The 18,273-nt window shown below is 38.2% G+C and overlaps 1 protein-coding gene across 1 annotated transcript in view; it reads left to right on the plus strand.

Annotated features, from left to right (window-relative positions):
* Nucleotides 1–17,174, plus strand: part of LOC103182246 (hedgehog interacting protein) — a 69,106-nt gene extending 51,932 nt beyond the window's left edge. Inside the window, exons 11-14 of the mRNA XM_042341719.1 lie at nucleotides 762–843; nucleotides 13,486–13,634; nucleotides 15,086–15,214; nucleotides 16,829–17,174. Coding sequence (XP_042197653.1) covers nucleotides 762–843; nucleotides 13,486–13,634; nucleotides 15,086–15,214; nucleotides 16,829–17,037 — 569 coding nt within the window. The 3' untranslated portion in view covers nucleotides 17,038–17,174. The remainder of the gene's footprint in view (nucleotides 1–761; nucleotides 844–13,485; nucleotides 13,635–15,085; nucleotides 15,215–16,828) is intronic.
* Nucleotides 17,175–18,273: the final 1,099 nt, after the last annotated feature.

Raw genomic sequence — 18,273 nt, forward strand, 5'->3', positions numbered from 1 at the left:
AAAAAGTGAGTTTACTGTATTTTGGTAACTTCAAATTAATTTACGAATATTCTAAGAAAATATGAGGGAGGATCACATATAAGCAATTCTGATACACAACAAAAATGAAGTGTTAATGTAGCCTGACAAGTGTTTGGCAAGATCTTTTTAAAGAAAACTTTTATGAAGTAGTGAATCATCACATCTGTATCTATTGAAAAGAATTGGCCACTGTGCTGAGATTTCACAGATTACTCCTATTGAAACAGCTGTGAGTGTGGTTTTCTTTAATGGACTGACCTCACTGAATAATTATGGACATGCAAAGCTTTAGTTCCAAGGAGTAGCATTCATGTGACAAGCAGAAACATTTCGTGGGTAACTGTACCAATGTAAATATAGACCTATTTAAAATAACATTTTCTCAAAAATACCTTATAAGTTTTATGCAAACCTTTATCTGGTGACTCACATTTTTTTTAAAACAAGGTACACTATATATATAAATATATATTCAGTCTTGTCCATTAGTAAAAAATTACCTTGTAATTAATCAATGCTAAAATAAACTTTTGGTCAATACAGGATTCAGTATTTTAGCTTATAGAAAGGTAAACTTTTTGAAAGGAAATGAGAGAATCTCTAAGCATGTACTTAGATCTTATCTGAAAGTTTTTTTAAAAAGTGTTTTTTGGAAAGGGTTTTGTGTAATCCATCGCCAAATGGTAATGTTTTGCATTGAATGGAGGTAATGTTTGAAATCCTTTCATTTGTCTCTACAGGTGAGGTCTACATATTGGCGAGCATTAAGAGCAGGACTCAATCACCCAGTGGGAAGCTCTACAAACTGATTGACCCCAAAAGGTACAGCCGTAGCAAAATGCTCAGGGAGCGCATAGTTGTTCGCTTTAGGCAACACATGGTATCAATCTGCGTCATTATGTCTGCTTGGCAGCTGATATAAAGAGCGAGTGAAAACAATACAGACAGCACCATCAAACGCGTCAGTCACGATGGTAAAAAGATCATCTCGCATGTGTATTCAGTTAGCAGCTCTACAATAGGCCCAGGTACTCCAGATGTTGTGGTACATGAATCAAGTTAGTTAGGCCCAGGAATGTGAAAGTGACAGGTAAACTGTGATCTTTGGTGATTAAGAAATCATTTTTCAATCTTAAAAGGTACATTTATGAAACACCAACATTGTGAGGGCTATTCTCTGCTTATCAGGAAATTTACTGACTCCAGAATAAGAGTGTGTTGCAAAATTGGGAACTTTACTGGCAAGGAAATATCTTTATTTTTTATTAAAGAAGCCATCAAAAATACATCATCTTAGTCAGTTATCTTTGCCATTGGGAGAAATTAATATAGCAATTTAGAACGTCCAAACTTGGCAAATTCTTAAATAAGGCCTTCATTTTAAAGCTTATTTTTTTGTAAGAAATACAGAATACCTACGTAAAAGTTAAGTCTGAATTCAACAATTTGCCAATTTCTGGATCTCTAAAATGCTATGTTAATAGAGTCAATCTATTAAACCAGGTAGAATTTCATCCCGAGGATTTATTACATATGTATTAATGATAGCTGAAATCAGTCTCTGTTTTCATAACTTTAGTTCATAATGTTCAATCATGTTACCAGTTAACAGCTCTTGTCTCACCAGTCATTCAAACTACACTGAATTCAGGGTCAGTGATAATTCTGGCGACTCCTTAAAACTATATTCAGGCCCTCAGTAATTTTCATGCTGCCATACACAATGTGGGCAATGGCATTCCCGGCAGTAAGGCTACTTTGGTGGTATGAATGCTTATGTCATCTCATTTTAGAAATCTGAGGAGGTATTGTCTCCCTCTCAACTGCGGTAGTTACTACACTTCTGCAGTTTAAAAAGGGTTTTTTTAAGGGGAGAGTCTCTTTGGCTATTACATTCAACTTTCTCCTTTTACACCAATTTGCCACCCTTAATTCATTTATGACAATTCTATATGGAATTTTAGAAACTTTTGCTGACTTTATACTTCCCTAATCCAAGCCTCCTTGTGTGGTTCTGAGGTAGAAAGAGGAGACTTTGTGCCAACAATGATCTTTATGCTTGATGACAAGAATAAACAATTCAGTTTCAAAAGAAATTTGGCTTTCACTCCCTTTTCCACCTTTTCCCACCACCAACATGCGTCACATTAACTGGCAAATGTGTTTACTGCTCTTGAGGTAGTAAATTTGAACAACGTCAAGCAACATCTTTAGATTTTCATTTACCCATTGGCATTGCATTAAGATTCGATGTATTAGAAGATGCATTGTTGACAGTCAGATGGCGATGTACTTAATTAACACTGCTTATTACCTAAATACATCAACAGCTAATTCTCTGAAAATTGTAACTTTTTTTCTCCCCCTCCAATATTTTGCAAATTTGGCAGTGAATCTCACAATTTCAGTCCAAAACCAGAAGTCGCTGCAGTATTGGTGCAGCAATTTCCAATTTGCCTGAGAAGGTAAACTCCACAGCTCACTGAAATCGGGGACTTGTTCTTTTAGGACTAGCTGTGTTGAGTTGGGCGTCTTGTGCAACGTGTGTGGCCAATAACGGCAAATGACAAGCGGTTGACTCATCTCACATTTATGGGACACACAAGTTATATTCCATGTTTGTGAGATCACAGGCCAACCGAAACTACTTTGCCAAGAGGTTCCAGCAGATGGAATACAATCTACTGACAGCTATGTGCTGGCAATCTTTAGCAGCGACACATAGCATTAACCGTAGCAATTCATACCTAATAACTGCACATTCTAATGTTTTCCCCTTCTTCTGTCCAAAATGTACTACTTCATACTGGGGTTTAGTTCCATGAGTGTCAATTGTCTTCCAGTACCATGTAAAAATGATCTTCCTTTGGTTGTGACTATCTGCAGACTATTCTGTTATGGGTGGTCCCCCCTCCAATCCTGCCATTCATATACCTTTCCAAGAGGGAACACTACATAGTGTTCAGAAGCAGGGTGTTGACTAATGTTTTGCACTCTCCCTAGTCAAGGAGTAGTCAAGGAAGCTGTGGCCAATTGTAGTGCTTCCACCACTAGTAAAGTCAACAAACCTCAGATACAGGCAATTAGAATGAAGCACCTTCCTGGTGCATATGACTCAAGTCCACACAAGGCAGAAATTGTACCATGAGAACAGATCTGCCACTTAGGGTATTGTGCCACAAAAAAAGCTTCCTTAGTAGGCATGACCTATCTTTCCTACCAAGTTTTTAAGCATGCAGAAATGACCCTATGACAAGCATAGTGCTGTATTATTATTTTTTCTGCCTGTTCAGGTGAATGCTGAAAATCCCATGACACTATTGGGGAAAAAAAAGCCATTTCACCCAGTGTCCTGGCCAGATTAAAAACTGGTCATTTTTTTCTGTTTGCAGGGACATTGCCGTGCATAAATCGGTTGCAGTGTTTGCTTTCACACTCACACACTACACCCAACCGAAAACTCTGTGAAGGACTTTGAGATGTGTTGGTGTTAAGGCGCTGAATTAAATGCAAGGATTATTATCATTAATTAAATTTAGGATTATTAATTGATAAATTAGTCAAACAAAAACATGTGAAAGATAAAATAAATGTACAGTCCAAATTGAAGGGCTTTGAACACTACGCTTATTCCATTCATAAAGGAAATTAGGTAAAATAAATTCTTAAGTTTGTAATTCACAAATTCTGGCGTCTCCTTCACTACTGAAAGATGCAAAATGTTCTACTTAGCAGTACCTTTCCTGAAACATTTCCTCTCCATTGTCCGGATGAAGTGAGGCAGCCTTTTGCCCAAGAGAATTCTGGTGAAGAAGACGCCCTTCCTTCACCTTTAATGCTGACATGTTGTGACAAGACTATAGGCTGGTACATAGACAAGACTGACACATAAGTAATTTGGGACATATGTGCATGCTACCGCCAGGAAGATGGAAGGCAAACTAGACGAACCTTGGTCTTTTTTCATCTAGGATTTCTTATAGAAAGTACACAGTGGTACAAATATATAAATCAAATGCCATCATTACTGTCACTTGCAGTGCTGTTTCATTCATTTTTCTTATTGAGCTCTGTTACCTTGAATGGAGAAGACTGAGACAGATTTGATGGAAGTACTGTATTTAAGATTGTGAAAGGTTTAGAAAAATCTGAATTCCGATAAGCATGTCTGCTGTGTTCAAAATTCGCAAATAAAGTGCTGTACCTACCTCAAAATTAGGACCACTAAAGAGAGTATGGGAAATACAGGATTTTTTTTGAGTAAAAGGGCAATAGATATGTGGAACAAGCCAGCAGTACAGATGGAGGAACAAGGCAAACTACAAAAGGTTTTGAAGACAATTTCCTATCAACCAAAAAGGTTATTTAATTTGAAGATAGATGCCACACAGGATTCCATATTTTTGGAATTTTCATGGCTAGTTAGGTGGTCTAGTCTCTGAAATTGTTACTTGCTGTATGTTACTACATATTACACTCAAATGTAGAAAATGCTCAACTGCAGCCTTATCTACACTGAGGGATACTCTTGACTCCTCCTTTGCCTAGAGATTGAGATTCATTAGATAGTTAAAAATTGTAAACTCTAATCCTATGACTTACATGCCCCCAAGGGACAGGTGGTAACATCAGCTAAAATCATCAGTGAAGACATCTGTAATGAACTAGAAGTTCCACCTCTTCCTTGAGGGTCATTTTTGCGGATTTTTTACAGACTCATTGAAATAGTTCTTGGTTCGTACATACTTCAAATTCCCCGAATGACTCCAACTCTGTCAACTTCCATTTGGGAGTTTCTGACAGGATATTCTGCAATAAGTCAACCTAGCTAACACTAACAACTCTGCTTTCTATCAGTCATTAGACTTTGGAGGTAATTTTAAAACACAGGCAGAACACAGTGCACACTGTGTACTAGACTGATATTATTGTGAGCTTTTTTTTATTGCAAATTAACACATTTTGACCCTATTCAAAAAAAGGAGATTTCTCCTGGTGTCCTGACCAACAATCCTCAAGGTAAATTGCTAGTTCACTTCATGGGATTTTGCTGTACGCAAATTGACTGCCACGTTGTCTACCAATGCAGTGACTGAATTTAACAGCAATACCCTGAGTTGTTTTGACGTTATAAGCATTATATCAATTCTAACGATGATCAAGTTCCATCAGTTTCACCTTCTGCAGTTTTATGTCGCCAATCCCATTCGTAACTTTCATGTACTAGATTTTTGTTACCTCGGGGTTGATTGGGAAAACCACGGGATAAATCTTGTTGTAAAGTGGGTAAATGACTCAAGACGCAGAGTGGATCTCCTGCAAGGAATCATGTGTGTGTCATACCAAACCGCAAGAACTCAGTTCCACCCTGGCTTAGAGCCAGGTTTCTATGGGTCGTCAAGATGAACATGAGGTTTCCTGGAGGAAACACATTTTACACCCTGAAATGCCTTTTCTGAAGCACCATTTATGCTGCTGTTTTCCATTCAAGTGTTTTTCCAACCACCCAAAGTATCATGTAATTTCTCATACAAATCAGCATGTTTTTTTCAATACAGTGATAGCCAACAGTTATGCACTCAATTCCTGGTTCATTAATCCTGGTCATGCTCTCAGTCCACAGTTTCTTAATACGGTGTCATTGGTCTGTAATTTCCATCCGACAGTTGGATTTCTGGCCCTAGTTCTTCACTAGTGTTCCTTGATGGTTTGAATAGTAATGCGTATTTGCGTTCAGTAATGAATGCATTCAATAATGAATGCAAATAGCATAAACAGAGGCCATGACATTTAGCAAGAAATGGAGCCAGCAGAACCAGATTGCTAGGGACAAGAATAGTCAATAAATCACAATCACAACCAGTGGGAAGTCACAGGCCAGGACGAACAAGAATGTGGGAATGGAGAATTATCCACACAGGAATGTTCACAAGAAAATCCCAGATGGGAGCGCAAATGGTAGTGAAAAATCAAGGTCCGGGAGTGATCAGTGTGGATCGGCAGCAGGAAACTGTACAACTCACAAGACAACAACAGCAACTTGCATTTATCTTCCCAGAGACTGGAAGTGAGAGCATGTGGAAAAAGCACAGTAACAAGGACCCTCAGGATGAGGGTGAAAGGTAGTAATAAGAAATGATGGTTGCATATTGGCGAAGAGTGCAATACACAGCTTGAAAGGTTCATGTTTAACACCCAAAACAAAAACCATCCTGAGGCCTGAAATTCCTCATGGTCTTCAAGCCTTTCACCCTGCTGTCTTAAAATGTAGGATCCTTGCAGAATTTGGGGAAAATTCTTAAAGTCAACCTCCATTTGTGGTTTTCCACATTTCTTTTTAAGAAACCTGAGATTCAAATTTTAACCTCACAAATACTCACAAGATTAGGAGAGGTTCTGATGAGGAACGCTCTTTCAGCCATTTTAATCACATGCTTCCAGAATTACAGCTCTACCATGTTCCCAATACAACAACAAGTTGTGTCTTAAGTAAGTCCAATGTCCTGGTCTCCTCCATCCTTCCTAATAACCATTCCAGCTGTTGATTGTAAGGGAAGCGTCCCGAAGCCTCTGTGATCAACCTTAGAGATAGGTTTCAGGTGTTTATGCCTTTTGGTAAATTGGAATGGGAAGATAAACCTGCCTCAAGTTGTGTATCATTACATTCTCTTCTGACCAGTGAACGAGGCTCGTCTCCATACCTGGCTCGATCACCCCTGACAGCACAGATGATAGCAGAGTTATAGNAAAAAAAGGAATTTGCATTTTTATAACATCCTACTAAATTTCCGCCCTTTGGATGAGACATTAAACCAAGGATCCCTCTGCCTGTTCAAAGTGGACGTTCAAGATCCTCTGGCACTATTCAAAAAGTGATGGGAGTTTCTCTCTTCCAGCGTCCTGGCGGACAATCCCCAACTAAAATTGGTCACTCACTCCATAGCTGTTTGTGGGACATTTGTTGTGCTCAAACTGGATTCCTCGTTTCACCCACAAAACACACAGTCAAACCACTTTACAGTATATCCTGTGAAGCGCTTTGAGACATCTTGACAACATGATAATGTACTATATCAAATGCAACGATTATTATTATTACTTTTATGTATAAATCTATGTGTGTATATATATTATATATATATGTATATACATAGGTCGTAAATTTCAACTAGTGCTATGGGATTGGTTTAACATCTCTTCCGAAGGACAGCACCTCAAACAATGCAGCTCACTTCCAGCACCCTATTGCAGCATTAGCCTAGACCAGGATGGCCCAACCTTTTTGCTGCCAAGGGCCAGATTCCCTACAGGGGAAAGGTTTGTGGGCCGCAAAAACAATATTTGTGTTTGCCTTCCAGAAACATAACATAACATTTAACGGTTAAAGAGCGAGTGGGTAGGCCAGACGAAGTGGGATGTGGGTGGAACCGGATGTGGGACCTGAATCTACAACCTTCTTACTCAAAGGCGAGAGTGCTATCAGCCAAGCCAGGCTGACATCCAAATGCCAATTACATTTTCAGCTGTCTGATAGAGTTTGATCACCCAACTACAGGTGCACCTTCTTTCCCTCCTAATATTCTGTCTTCCTTGTCCGAAGACACTCTTATTTCTCCTGCTGGGGTGCAAGGCAATGACCATTATCCAGTACCTTCATGTGTGATCCCAGCCGGTGAGTGTTGACAGGCTGTGGGGGTGGGGAGCGTCACAGCTGAACCTGCTCCTGTCCTCCCTGAACTTCTACACACATTCCCAGCAGGAATCTGGTGATAACGATCAGGAGTGGGAAAGCTGACTGATTTTATTTCCACTTCTTGCTCCAGGACTCACAGAGCAATTGAAATCTCTGGGTCTGATAAGGATTGTCTGCTCTGTGCCAGACTCCCAACTATTCCAAGCTTTGCAGAAATCTGGCTAAGATTACTACTGGAGGATAACCACAAATTACTAGAGCATAAACTAGATTTCCACATCCTCTTCAGCAACACAAGAGCCGCACTGAATGCTTTTTAAGCTGTACGAGACCCCACCCGAGGTTAAAGGTGCTATATAGATGCAAGTTGTTGTTTTTGCTACACTCCAGATGTCTACACAGAATACCAGGCTAATAATAATAATAATACTTGCATTTGATATAGTGTTTCAAAGTGCTTCACAGGATATACTGTAAAGTGAATTGACTGTATATTTTGTGAGCGAAGCTGTCTCTAGTACCAGGGCAATCTCTCTCAAGCGTAGTGGAAGCATTATCAGGTAGTTCTCTAACTGTAGCAAACATTTTGTTGTTACAAGATCTCCCACCATAAACGCAGGACACGGTATTTGCCACAGATAGATAGGAAGCGCGGAATTAAAGATCCCAGTGTCATCAAGTACAAGTGCAGAATTAACCACCACTCTGGAGCACTATGTAACTAAGGAGCCTATTATGGAAAGACAATTTTCTGTGTGATTTTATTAATAAGGGTATCATAAAAAAGACACATATCAGTGATCGTGCTGTATCAAAAAGTGCTGAAATCCATGACTTGAACCTTACATAAAGATGAAAGTATTTTAATCCATGTTTATCATCTGGAGAAATCTGAACACAGTTTAATTTTATACACATATATTTTAAAAAGCCCTCTTTTGGGACATTGTCTTAAAGAGTTAAAGGCAAAAACCTCTTCAGCTATTTGGGGAATGACAGTACTACATTTGTCCTGTCTCAGTTGTCAAGCAGTCGAGAGGTTTTCATGGTTCCAAGGGCAAAATCTTTATGTACCAGAACTGGCTCACAGTCAGGCTTACAAGGTTTTTAAACTTGTTATCGTGGTACACTACTAACAAATCTTTGCACATTAGATTAAATAGTTCTTTTTTTTTGGTCTGTTTGAGTTATTTTGCACATCGTATCTGTTACAGTATTTGTATCTGATTTCAAGACACTGGCTCAATTGACCTTGGTTTTGTGTTCATGTTGCCCAAACCACCGGGGTGGTCTTGAACTGAAATATCTGGAAGGTTACACTGGGACCTCACATCGCATTGAGCTAAGCTTGATGGGTTGTAGTGGTGATGTGATGAATGTAACGTGCTGTATTGGCTGAATAAAAATGGCTCCTGTATGTTGGCAATTTACAGAGTCTGTTTCCCCAGTGGCTGGCTGGCTGGACTAATCCCAATGGTGTCTGCTTTTAAACTGTTACTTACGTGTACTCTTCTGACAGTGATGCTTAAAAAACATATTTTAACTTTTATGTAACATTTGCCAGAGCATTTTCCAGCATGAATTAAAACAATTCTGTGTATGGAATAACACACTAAAATTAGCACCATGCTGTGTTTAATTAGCCAGTGAGCATAACATCACCACAGATTGCTTATCTCAATTACCCAGCCACACGCAGAAACCATTCCCTTAAGAGCTTTAATAATAATTTGTGTGCATTTCAACTTTCCAAGCACTTAAACTAACAAAAAGTGAAGGGAATTTTAGGCAATGGTAGTACATTCCCCATGCCCTCTCCCGCAATAGATCTTGCATTGATAAATTCCCACAGTGACTGTTGACCCAGCTGTTTTGTCAAGTGCTCATGCAGCAGGTGTTGTTTTCATGACCACCCCGATTGTAATACAAACTGTTTAGTGGTTGTGCTGACCTCTGAGCTATTGCTATCAATACAAACCAGGCTGGGTATCGTTTTTCAAACATGTCATAGCTGTTAAGGGCTGTGCGCCATCAGATACCAGTAATAGTCCTATATTAGTTCCAATCACAAAGCTCTATTGCTAAAAGTCATGCACTAATGCAATATTGTTTTAATTTCCGCTTAACTCGGAAAAAACAACAGAGCCAGCTAATCTAATTTTTTTCAAAAAATCTTTTCCACTGCCTTATCTAAACAAAACTGGTGTTAGTGTAATTCTTGAAATTACTCACAATGACTTCCTTCTGCTGATATTGGGCATCCGTTCAATATTTTTTCATTAAATAGGGGATGATTGATGTGGCTCCCCCAGTTCATGAATTGAGAAGAAATGGACCACAAACCAGTTGATGCAATGATTATTTATTGTACTTTGTAACTCTGCTAAATTTCCACCTGAGTACCGATGCCATATATTTATACATATATTTATAGACAACAGTAATAACAATACTTGCATTTGATATACTATCTTATCATGTTGTCAAAACGTCTCAAAGCGCTTCACAAGATATACTGTAAAGTAGTATGACTGTGTATTTTGTGGGCGAAACATGGCAGCCGGTTGTGTCTCACAAAGAGTGAGTGACCAATTTTATCTGGCGTTTGATGGCCAGGACACTGTGAGAAACTCCCTTCTCTTTTTGAATAGTGTTATGGGATCTTTAACATCCACCTGAAATACCTCAAATGCTTGTTATTTTACTCGAGATGAAATCACTTTGAACTTTAGGACGAGGCAACATTGTAGCTCTGTCTGCAAATTCTGTGTGTTGTTTAATCATTTATGGGACACAGAATATAATTCAGAGGGGTTACGATTACTTTCTATTCCAAGTTATCAACAGCATTGTCAAAAGAAGGAATATTTGGAGAAATTTGGATAGATTGGGCCGGACGAATCCTAGTCTACGACTGCCTGAAACTGCTACAGTGTTCCATCCCAAAGACAAATGTGCTTTTTGAAATATTTGTTTAACGTACGTGGCTTGCTTCTCTCTCACAGTCATTCATAACTTAGTTAAGTCAAATATATGGTCTAGATTGTGCACAGTGCCAGCATTAAATGCAGTATAGCTTTACTCCCCTTGCATCTCTCCCACCCCCCTCCCTCACCTGCATGGGCCAGCCCCCGATGCTACCATCTATTGTGTAACATATGTTTCGGATTCATTTTGTGCTCAGCAAGTTGAGGGGTGTCAACAGTAGGAAACAAAACAGATTTTGTTCCATTTTCAGACTCATATCAAACACTGTTTAGTCCGTTATAGAAGGCACCAGATGTGAAGCATATATTCTCGCCTCTGCCTCATCAAAACGTCTTAACCTGAATCTCAAATAAGCACCCCAGCTGCACCAGTGTGACATTTTCCTTCCACTAAAGGAAGGGTTTCTACAACCCTACTGTCCACACCGTCAATTTACTGGCCATTGTGTAAAAAATTGTTTTCACACTCTGAGAAATTGTTCCAGAGTTTTTGCTCTGATATGATATGGTAGAATAAAATAATAATCATATTATTTTTCCATTACTAATGCTGGAAACTGGCAGCACTTATACTAGTCATCAATGAAATTACAGTCTTCTTTAACATTCAAGGCACTTGCCCTTAATTTGCCCTTCCTTTAAAGCAAACAGTTCTACTTTGCAACAATACCGCCAAATCTTAAAAAATAATAATATGGTTTGGTTTAGTGCTTCATTGCATTGGGAGGATGTCCCAAAGCACGTCAGAGGATTTATTGTGAAGTAGAGCGATTGTGTATTTGTAAGTGAATGTGATAGCCCAATTTCACACATCAGTGTCCCAAAACAGCCATGAAACAAATGACCAATTTTATTTGGGGGATTGTTGGCCAGAACACTGGGAGAAACTCCCTTCTCTTTTCAAATAGTGCCAATGGATCTTTATGCCATCTAAATAGGTTGATGGGACATCAGTTTCTTTAACATCTCATTCGAAGGACAGCATCTCTGACAATGAAACACACCCTCATTGGTGTCAACTTAAACTATGTGGGTTCAAGTTCTGACATGGGGGCTTGTACCCTCAAGCTTCTGTCTCAGCAGCGAAAGTGCTACCAACTTTAGCCAGGCTGATACACAAGTACAAAAACAAGTGCAATACTAAAAATGCTAAAGGGGAGGGAGGCATGAGGGGGTGAATGAGTGTGGGAGAACATGAAAGAGCATGTTAGAAACAACCAAAACAACTGTCCTGAAACTGACTTGGTACCCTAATGTACTGGAGTGATACAGCCTGTTGGCTGAAATTTTAAACACCTTCTTCTACAATCTAAACATTTCCATTAGGTGGTACATCAGTTTACATACTGGTTTATGGTCTCCAAATGGATACATCAGTAACCGCTGCTTTCTATCAGCTTTCCCACACAATTGTACATGATTATTATTATTGTTATTGCTTTTCGCTTTGCCATTCAATGCTTCAGTACATGTAATTTTTACAACGCATCCATTTAAATCTTCACATCTGCTTATGAAACATTTTGAACAGATATTTGTTTGTGGAAGGAGACAAGGCGGAAGGCCCATACATGATTATGATGATAATGTTGTTATGCACCAAGATGTGAATTGATGCCAAGTGGCCTTCCTTATCCAAACCTCTCTTGTGATCCTTCGATATCATTGTTCTTTGTGGCTGTAAACAAATGAGGCAACATTTTTCATTTTTTTTCATTGACAAAGGCTTCCTTTTAAAGCATAATGTTCTTTTACAACAAAGAATCGAAAACATTATGAAGTTTACTAGTGATTTGGTATTTTAATGTTCTACTTGCTTGTTGAAACTTCACAACTCCTCCCTGTCCCTTCCATCCATCAATTCCCATTTCACATAATAGGAAAGACTGGGTTAAAGGTTAAACCCAAATGCCTGTGATTGACTTTTAGGGATTATCAAACAAGGGCTGCCAAATGTGTCTATAAATGCTGATAATTCAAAGGGAAAATGGCCCTACTTCTACTGTTTGATGCAGTATAAAACACCATTCATAGATTAATCTGAATGTTTCTATATGTGTAGAATTTTGCAGTACTCCTGGAGCAAATGCATTGAATCTGAACCACTACATTTTGAAAATTTTAGATGCAATCGTACTGATTTGCTTCCTTTCGACAAAAGTAACTCACGATCAACAGTACAAGGCACATCCCAGTTTCAGTAGGGTGAGCATTGCAGCCATTTGAAATAGAATTTGCAAATTTCATCTCAGTGTTAAAGGTGGAAAAAAGTGATTTTCCAAAAACTTAATTGAAGACTTCTATTTAGGGCATTTAATTGTTGCCAAGAGCTAATTAAGTCAGGAGAGCTACATGTTTCCTTTGCCTCTGAGGCTTATGGAGGATGGGGGTATTTAATTATGGGCTGTGTAGGGAGGCAGTCTGTTCATATAGTGCTCCTGCAGCTGCAGACAAGTGTCTGTATTAAGAAATGCTGTAATTGTAGCTTCCATTGTATTTTTCCTATTATCCATGATCTTAAAGACCAACGTAAAGACATTTCTCCCTGGGTGCTTTTGTATTTTAATAAACAACCGTTATCGAAAGTTTATTTTTTTCTTTTTCAAAAAAAAGGACTTTAAAAGTCCTTTAAAAAATAATGAACAAATCATTCTTTTGATTTTACTGATTGAATCAGTTCCATTTCTAAACTCTGGCAAATTGCAGAGGTTTGACATAACACACTTCTCAGCCAAACAACATAAACATTTGCTAAACATTTGGTATTTCTTTATTTTTAAACAGACCTTTATTCCCAGAAGAATGTAAGAGACCAGTGCAGCCTCCACAGCCAGTATCATCAGACTGCTCACGCCAATGTAGGAATGGGCATTGCACTCCTACAGGAAAATGTTGCTGTACTCCAGGCTGGGAAGGAGAGTTCTGTAGAGTGGGTCAGTAGTTTTTTTTTTGTTCTGCGCTTCAATAAAGTTTTTTAAAAATTGCAGATCAATTGCTTTGGATTTTACTGTTGTAAAATTCACTTTTTTTGGCATCAAAACTTGTACGTGAGATTGAGTTATGCCTGTTATTTGATGTTTTATCACTTATTCTCCCAACGTCTCAAGTCTCTCTTCATAACTGAAGCTCCTCATCCCTCATAGCATCATAGTGAATCTTGTCTGCATGTTTTTCATTATTTTTCTTTTCTTCCTGTAACTTGGAGAAGTGGTGGGTATAGGACATATAATCCTATATTAAGTATTACATTAGTGAAACTAAAGGTACATTGAGGGTGTATTTCTAGTGTTAACTGGGATCCACTGTTAAATTTTCTCAACAATTTGCATATATATATGTATATATAACACTTGTTCACATAAAACTAAACATCACCAAGCACTTCACAAAAATATGATTGATAAGAAATGAAGTCAATGTTATATAGTCAAAGATACATAAGTTTTTCCATACACATTCCGAACAGAATCCATACAAAAAATGCTCTCTTTCTTGTCAATCGTCCTTTTGACCAAGTTGATAAAAAAAACAAGTTGTTTTTACAAATTGTGTGTTTCTGGCTTTAAAAATGAGTAAAGTGGAATTCCACTCTGATGTCCTCACCTGACCATCTGCTCTCTCCCTTCTCTGGTCAAAAAGACCTCAGGATAGCCACGTGGGTGGTGCACAGGAAAGGGAAGTCATGCAGTGCTAGATGAATATCTGTAGAAGGGACAGGTGTCCTACGCAAAACATCTATTAGTTTGCCTGACTTGCTCATGGCATCTGAAGGGCAATTCTAGCTTTTAAAAAAATGATAAGCGTCAACAAGTCCCTGTGTTTATGCTGTTTACTCGTAAATCAAAATCCTACATGGCCGATGTTTAAGATTTGGGATTCATTAATTGAACTGAACATTAAAAGTAAAACCAGTATTAAGGTAGTGAGAAGTTAAACCTTTTCTTTAATCCCAACCCGCAGCCATGTACCTCCCACTGCTGAAAGGGCAAGAGTAGCTTGCTCCCAGGCCACTACTCATGTACTTATAGACAGCTGTCAGGATGCATGCAAGGAGCCTGATGGAGATATCCTTTCAATTTCCCTCCCCCACCACAGAAACCTGTCTGGCCCATGCCCAGCCTTCCACACAGTGTAGATGAGATCAGGAGATTCGGGGTTTGAAAACAACTCCCTTCACTCCAAATTAAAATGTGTCTATTAAGTTAACATCTATGTCCAACACAACACTGCAGTTTCCACACAAAAGTAAATCCTTCCAGAAGCAATGCTTTGTTATGTTGTTTAATTAATGCACATGCAGTAAATAAATTGTACAGAGTATCAAAACGCTCTGAGATAATAATATTTCTTCGATGTACTTAATGATTGTTCATTTCTTCAATAGCAAAGTGTGACCCTGTATGCCGGCACGGAGGTGTGTGCGTGAGACCCAACAAATGTTTGTGTAAAGAAAGCTACACAGGAGCGCAGTGTGAGCAAGTTGATAGAAACATTCGAAGAGTGCCAAGGGCAGGTATTCAAACAAATATATTATTATACTTTTCAGCTTCCACTACTTGGTTTTAGCCTTTCTTGAGGCTATTTAACAAAGATGATGAAATAATGCTAATAATTAAAAATAATTATCCATGATATTAATTATTTTGTTGCTCTCGTGGCCAGCATTTTGCTTTTAGGCTGTTTCTTGGCTAAGAAAAGGCTGAAAAATTTGACAAGCTCAGAAAGAAAAACGCCCTTTCCTGTCCTTCGGATCATGTTTTTTTTTCCAATTAATTTGGGAGTGAATTTCAGGCACAATAAGTGTGGAGACTTCCAGTTTGCAATCATTGAATTTTCACCTCCAATTTCAAGAAAAGACAGGCTAAGAGTGAAGCCAATTGAAAATAACGGGTTGAAGAAAATGCATGTTTTAGGAATTGAAAGAGAAAAGATCATCACTGTCATGGATGATGCAGCTAAACAAGTGTAAATTATTTACACTGAGCAATCTGAAGAAACATGAAGAATTTAGAGTTTAATCACCAGCAAAGAAGTTGATAGAGTCAGACAATGATTGGAGAATGTCATTGATGTGGTTGACTAAGCTGGATGAGAGAAAAGAGCACTGAGGGATGTAGTGAGTTGATGGGAAAAGGAGACAAAGGTATAGGCTACAACTACAGTTCAAGATAGACCATTTTCAAAGGAAACTGAATATAACTTTGAAAGGTGGCTATAAAATGGTACCTTATCTAGGAGGGCATTGTGCCAAACCTTGTCAACAACAACAACAAAATGCATTTATATAGTCAACGGCTTTGGAGATATTCGATGAAATAACAAATAAGGAACTCAGAGAATGCAAGGACTGTGCAAGGAGAAAACTTGTGCAAATTTAGAAAGACTCTGCTCAAACATTCACAACTGAGCATATATACATAAACATTTATTTTGTGTTGAACCATCACTCACTCCAGCAACATGAATGCTCTTCAGCAGTAAATATTTTCCATGTCTTCCATATGTATTTGTTTGCAAATGTAAATTCAGTATAACATTGCTCCTGGATCAAGAACTTCACTCTCTATTGAAATGTTAGTGAATGATTAGTTTTAGGCCCAAACTTGGCTAAAAAATATACAAGTCAACTGCAGAGACATTGAATTGAGCTTTCCCATCTTTTCTTTTATTGTAACAAAGTAGACCTTACATACAGCAAAAATGTAATTAAAAGACACCCCAAGCAAACCACAGTCATAATATCAGAGGATGTCACATTTGCTGGGAAAAGCCATCAGGGTAGCAAGAAAGGAAAATAAACGATCATGATCTTCATCGCAGAGACGAACACATCACATTTCACCCGCAGAATATACAGTAAATTCACTTTACAGTATATTCTGTGCAGGGCTTTGAGGTGTCTCAAAAACGTGATAAGGCACTATATCTAATGCAGAGATCATTATTATTATGACTATTAACAGATAAAGGAATCATTCTTTCAAAGGTGCTGAGTGCCGATATAAACTTTATTTTAAATCATGTATTGGTCATATTTCATTTGTCCTGGTCATACATGATGATGGGTTTTTTTTCTTTTTCGCCTTGTCTTTAATCAGAACACATTTTTAATTTCTTTACTTGACAGCAGTCTGCCAGCAGCCCAGAAAGAATGGGAACTGCAACTCTCCTACATGGCAATGGTTCTTTAATGCGGAGGGCAGACAGTGTGAACAGTTTCTCTATAGTGGCTGCCAGGGGAACAAGAACAGATTCAACACGCGAGAGGAGTGTGAGCAGACATGCTTACCAAGAAGCAAAGAAGCCACAGAACTGATGCAGCAGGTGGATAAATGAACTCTCGAGAAGCCACGTTTCAGTTTGTTCCACACTGAGGAACAGAACAAATACCCTTCAAGATAATTTTTACTTTTTGATGTATATTTTACATGAGACTAAAAGATTTTTTTTTAAAAAACTCAAAGATGGGAAAACAGGTTATTTCAGGTTTTTATAGTCTAACCTTAAATTTATTTTTAAATGATGTGTAATATCTGAAATGAGATTTTTAGAAACTGGCAATATCTAAGGAAAAATGCTCAGAAAAAAAGCATGAAGTCAATACTGGTCTGTCATTCATCGGATTCTAATTGGTGTACGTAGATTACAAAAAAGACATTTAAATGTATAATTTCTTTTAAAATTTAATATATTGTTTATGTAAATGCATGCGTAAGGCCCTCAAGAATGCAGTATTATACTGTGACCATTGAGCTGATAAATTGTATTTTTAAACATAACCTGTTATGTACTGTATCACATCTGTTATTACACTATATGTAAACGGCAGCAAATATGCTAAAGTATATTTTTATTACAATAACTGCAAAAATGCTTGACCACTGACAGTGCTCTTGAACGTTTATGGCTCATTTTATGGGGCGTTAAGTAGACGTTCATTCAGCTGTAATCTTGTGATGGGGCTGGGGTTGGCGTGGGGGGTGGGAGGAGGAGGGATAGGTATTTTGAATATACATTTGACAAAGGAACCATTGGTGCCTAGTAATGCTAAACTTTTGTCAGGACCACCAGTCAACAGGTTATTACAACCATTTCTTGAATGCTTGAAATCTCATACTGCTGCTGGAAAGATAAATTTTGTTGTGTTTTTTTTTCTGTCCCTCTCCTCATCCATTTCAGCAAACCTCAGCTAAACCAATCTGCTAAGAAAAGAAAATCCTTTCCCCTGTGCAAACATACGGCCATGTAATAGATATGACCTTTACCCGTGCAGTATTCCATCTCCCATGCCTCTCTGAAGCCTCTTTGAATTTATTGTGTATAATTCAGCACTTAAATACAACAATTTAAATGTGAAGTTGAATAAAGGACAGAAAAAGAAACAAGTTATGTACGGTTAGGTGAGACATTTGTTTGATATAGTTATGCGAAGAACTATTAAATGTTTTGTGTCAGATTTGTTTCCACACATCATCGGTATCCTCTTTGCCAGTATTCCCTTTGTCAGTTTCAGGTCAGGTCGAGCACCTCTGTAGAGATGGATTGACTGGTACTGTATTGTAGACAATTACT

This window comes from Callorhinchus milii, unplaced genomic scaffold (genome assembly GCF_018977255.1).
Source record: "Callorhinchus milii isolate IMCB2004 unplaced genomic scaffold, IMCB_Cmil_1.0 Scaffold1, whole genome shotgun sequence".
NCBI lineage: Eukaryota > Metazoa > Chordata > Chondrichthyes > Chimaeriformes > Callorhinchidae > Callorhinchus > Callorhinchus milii.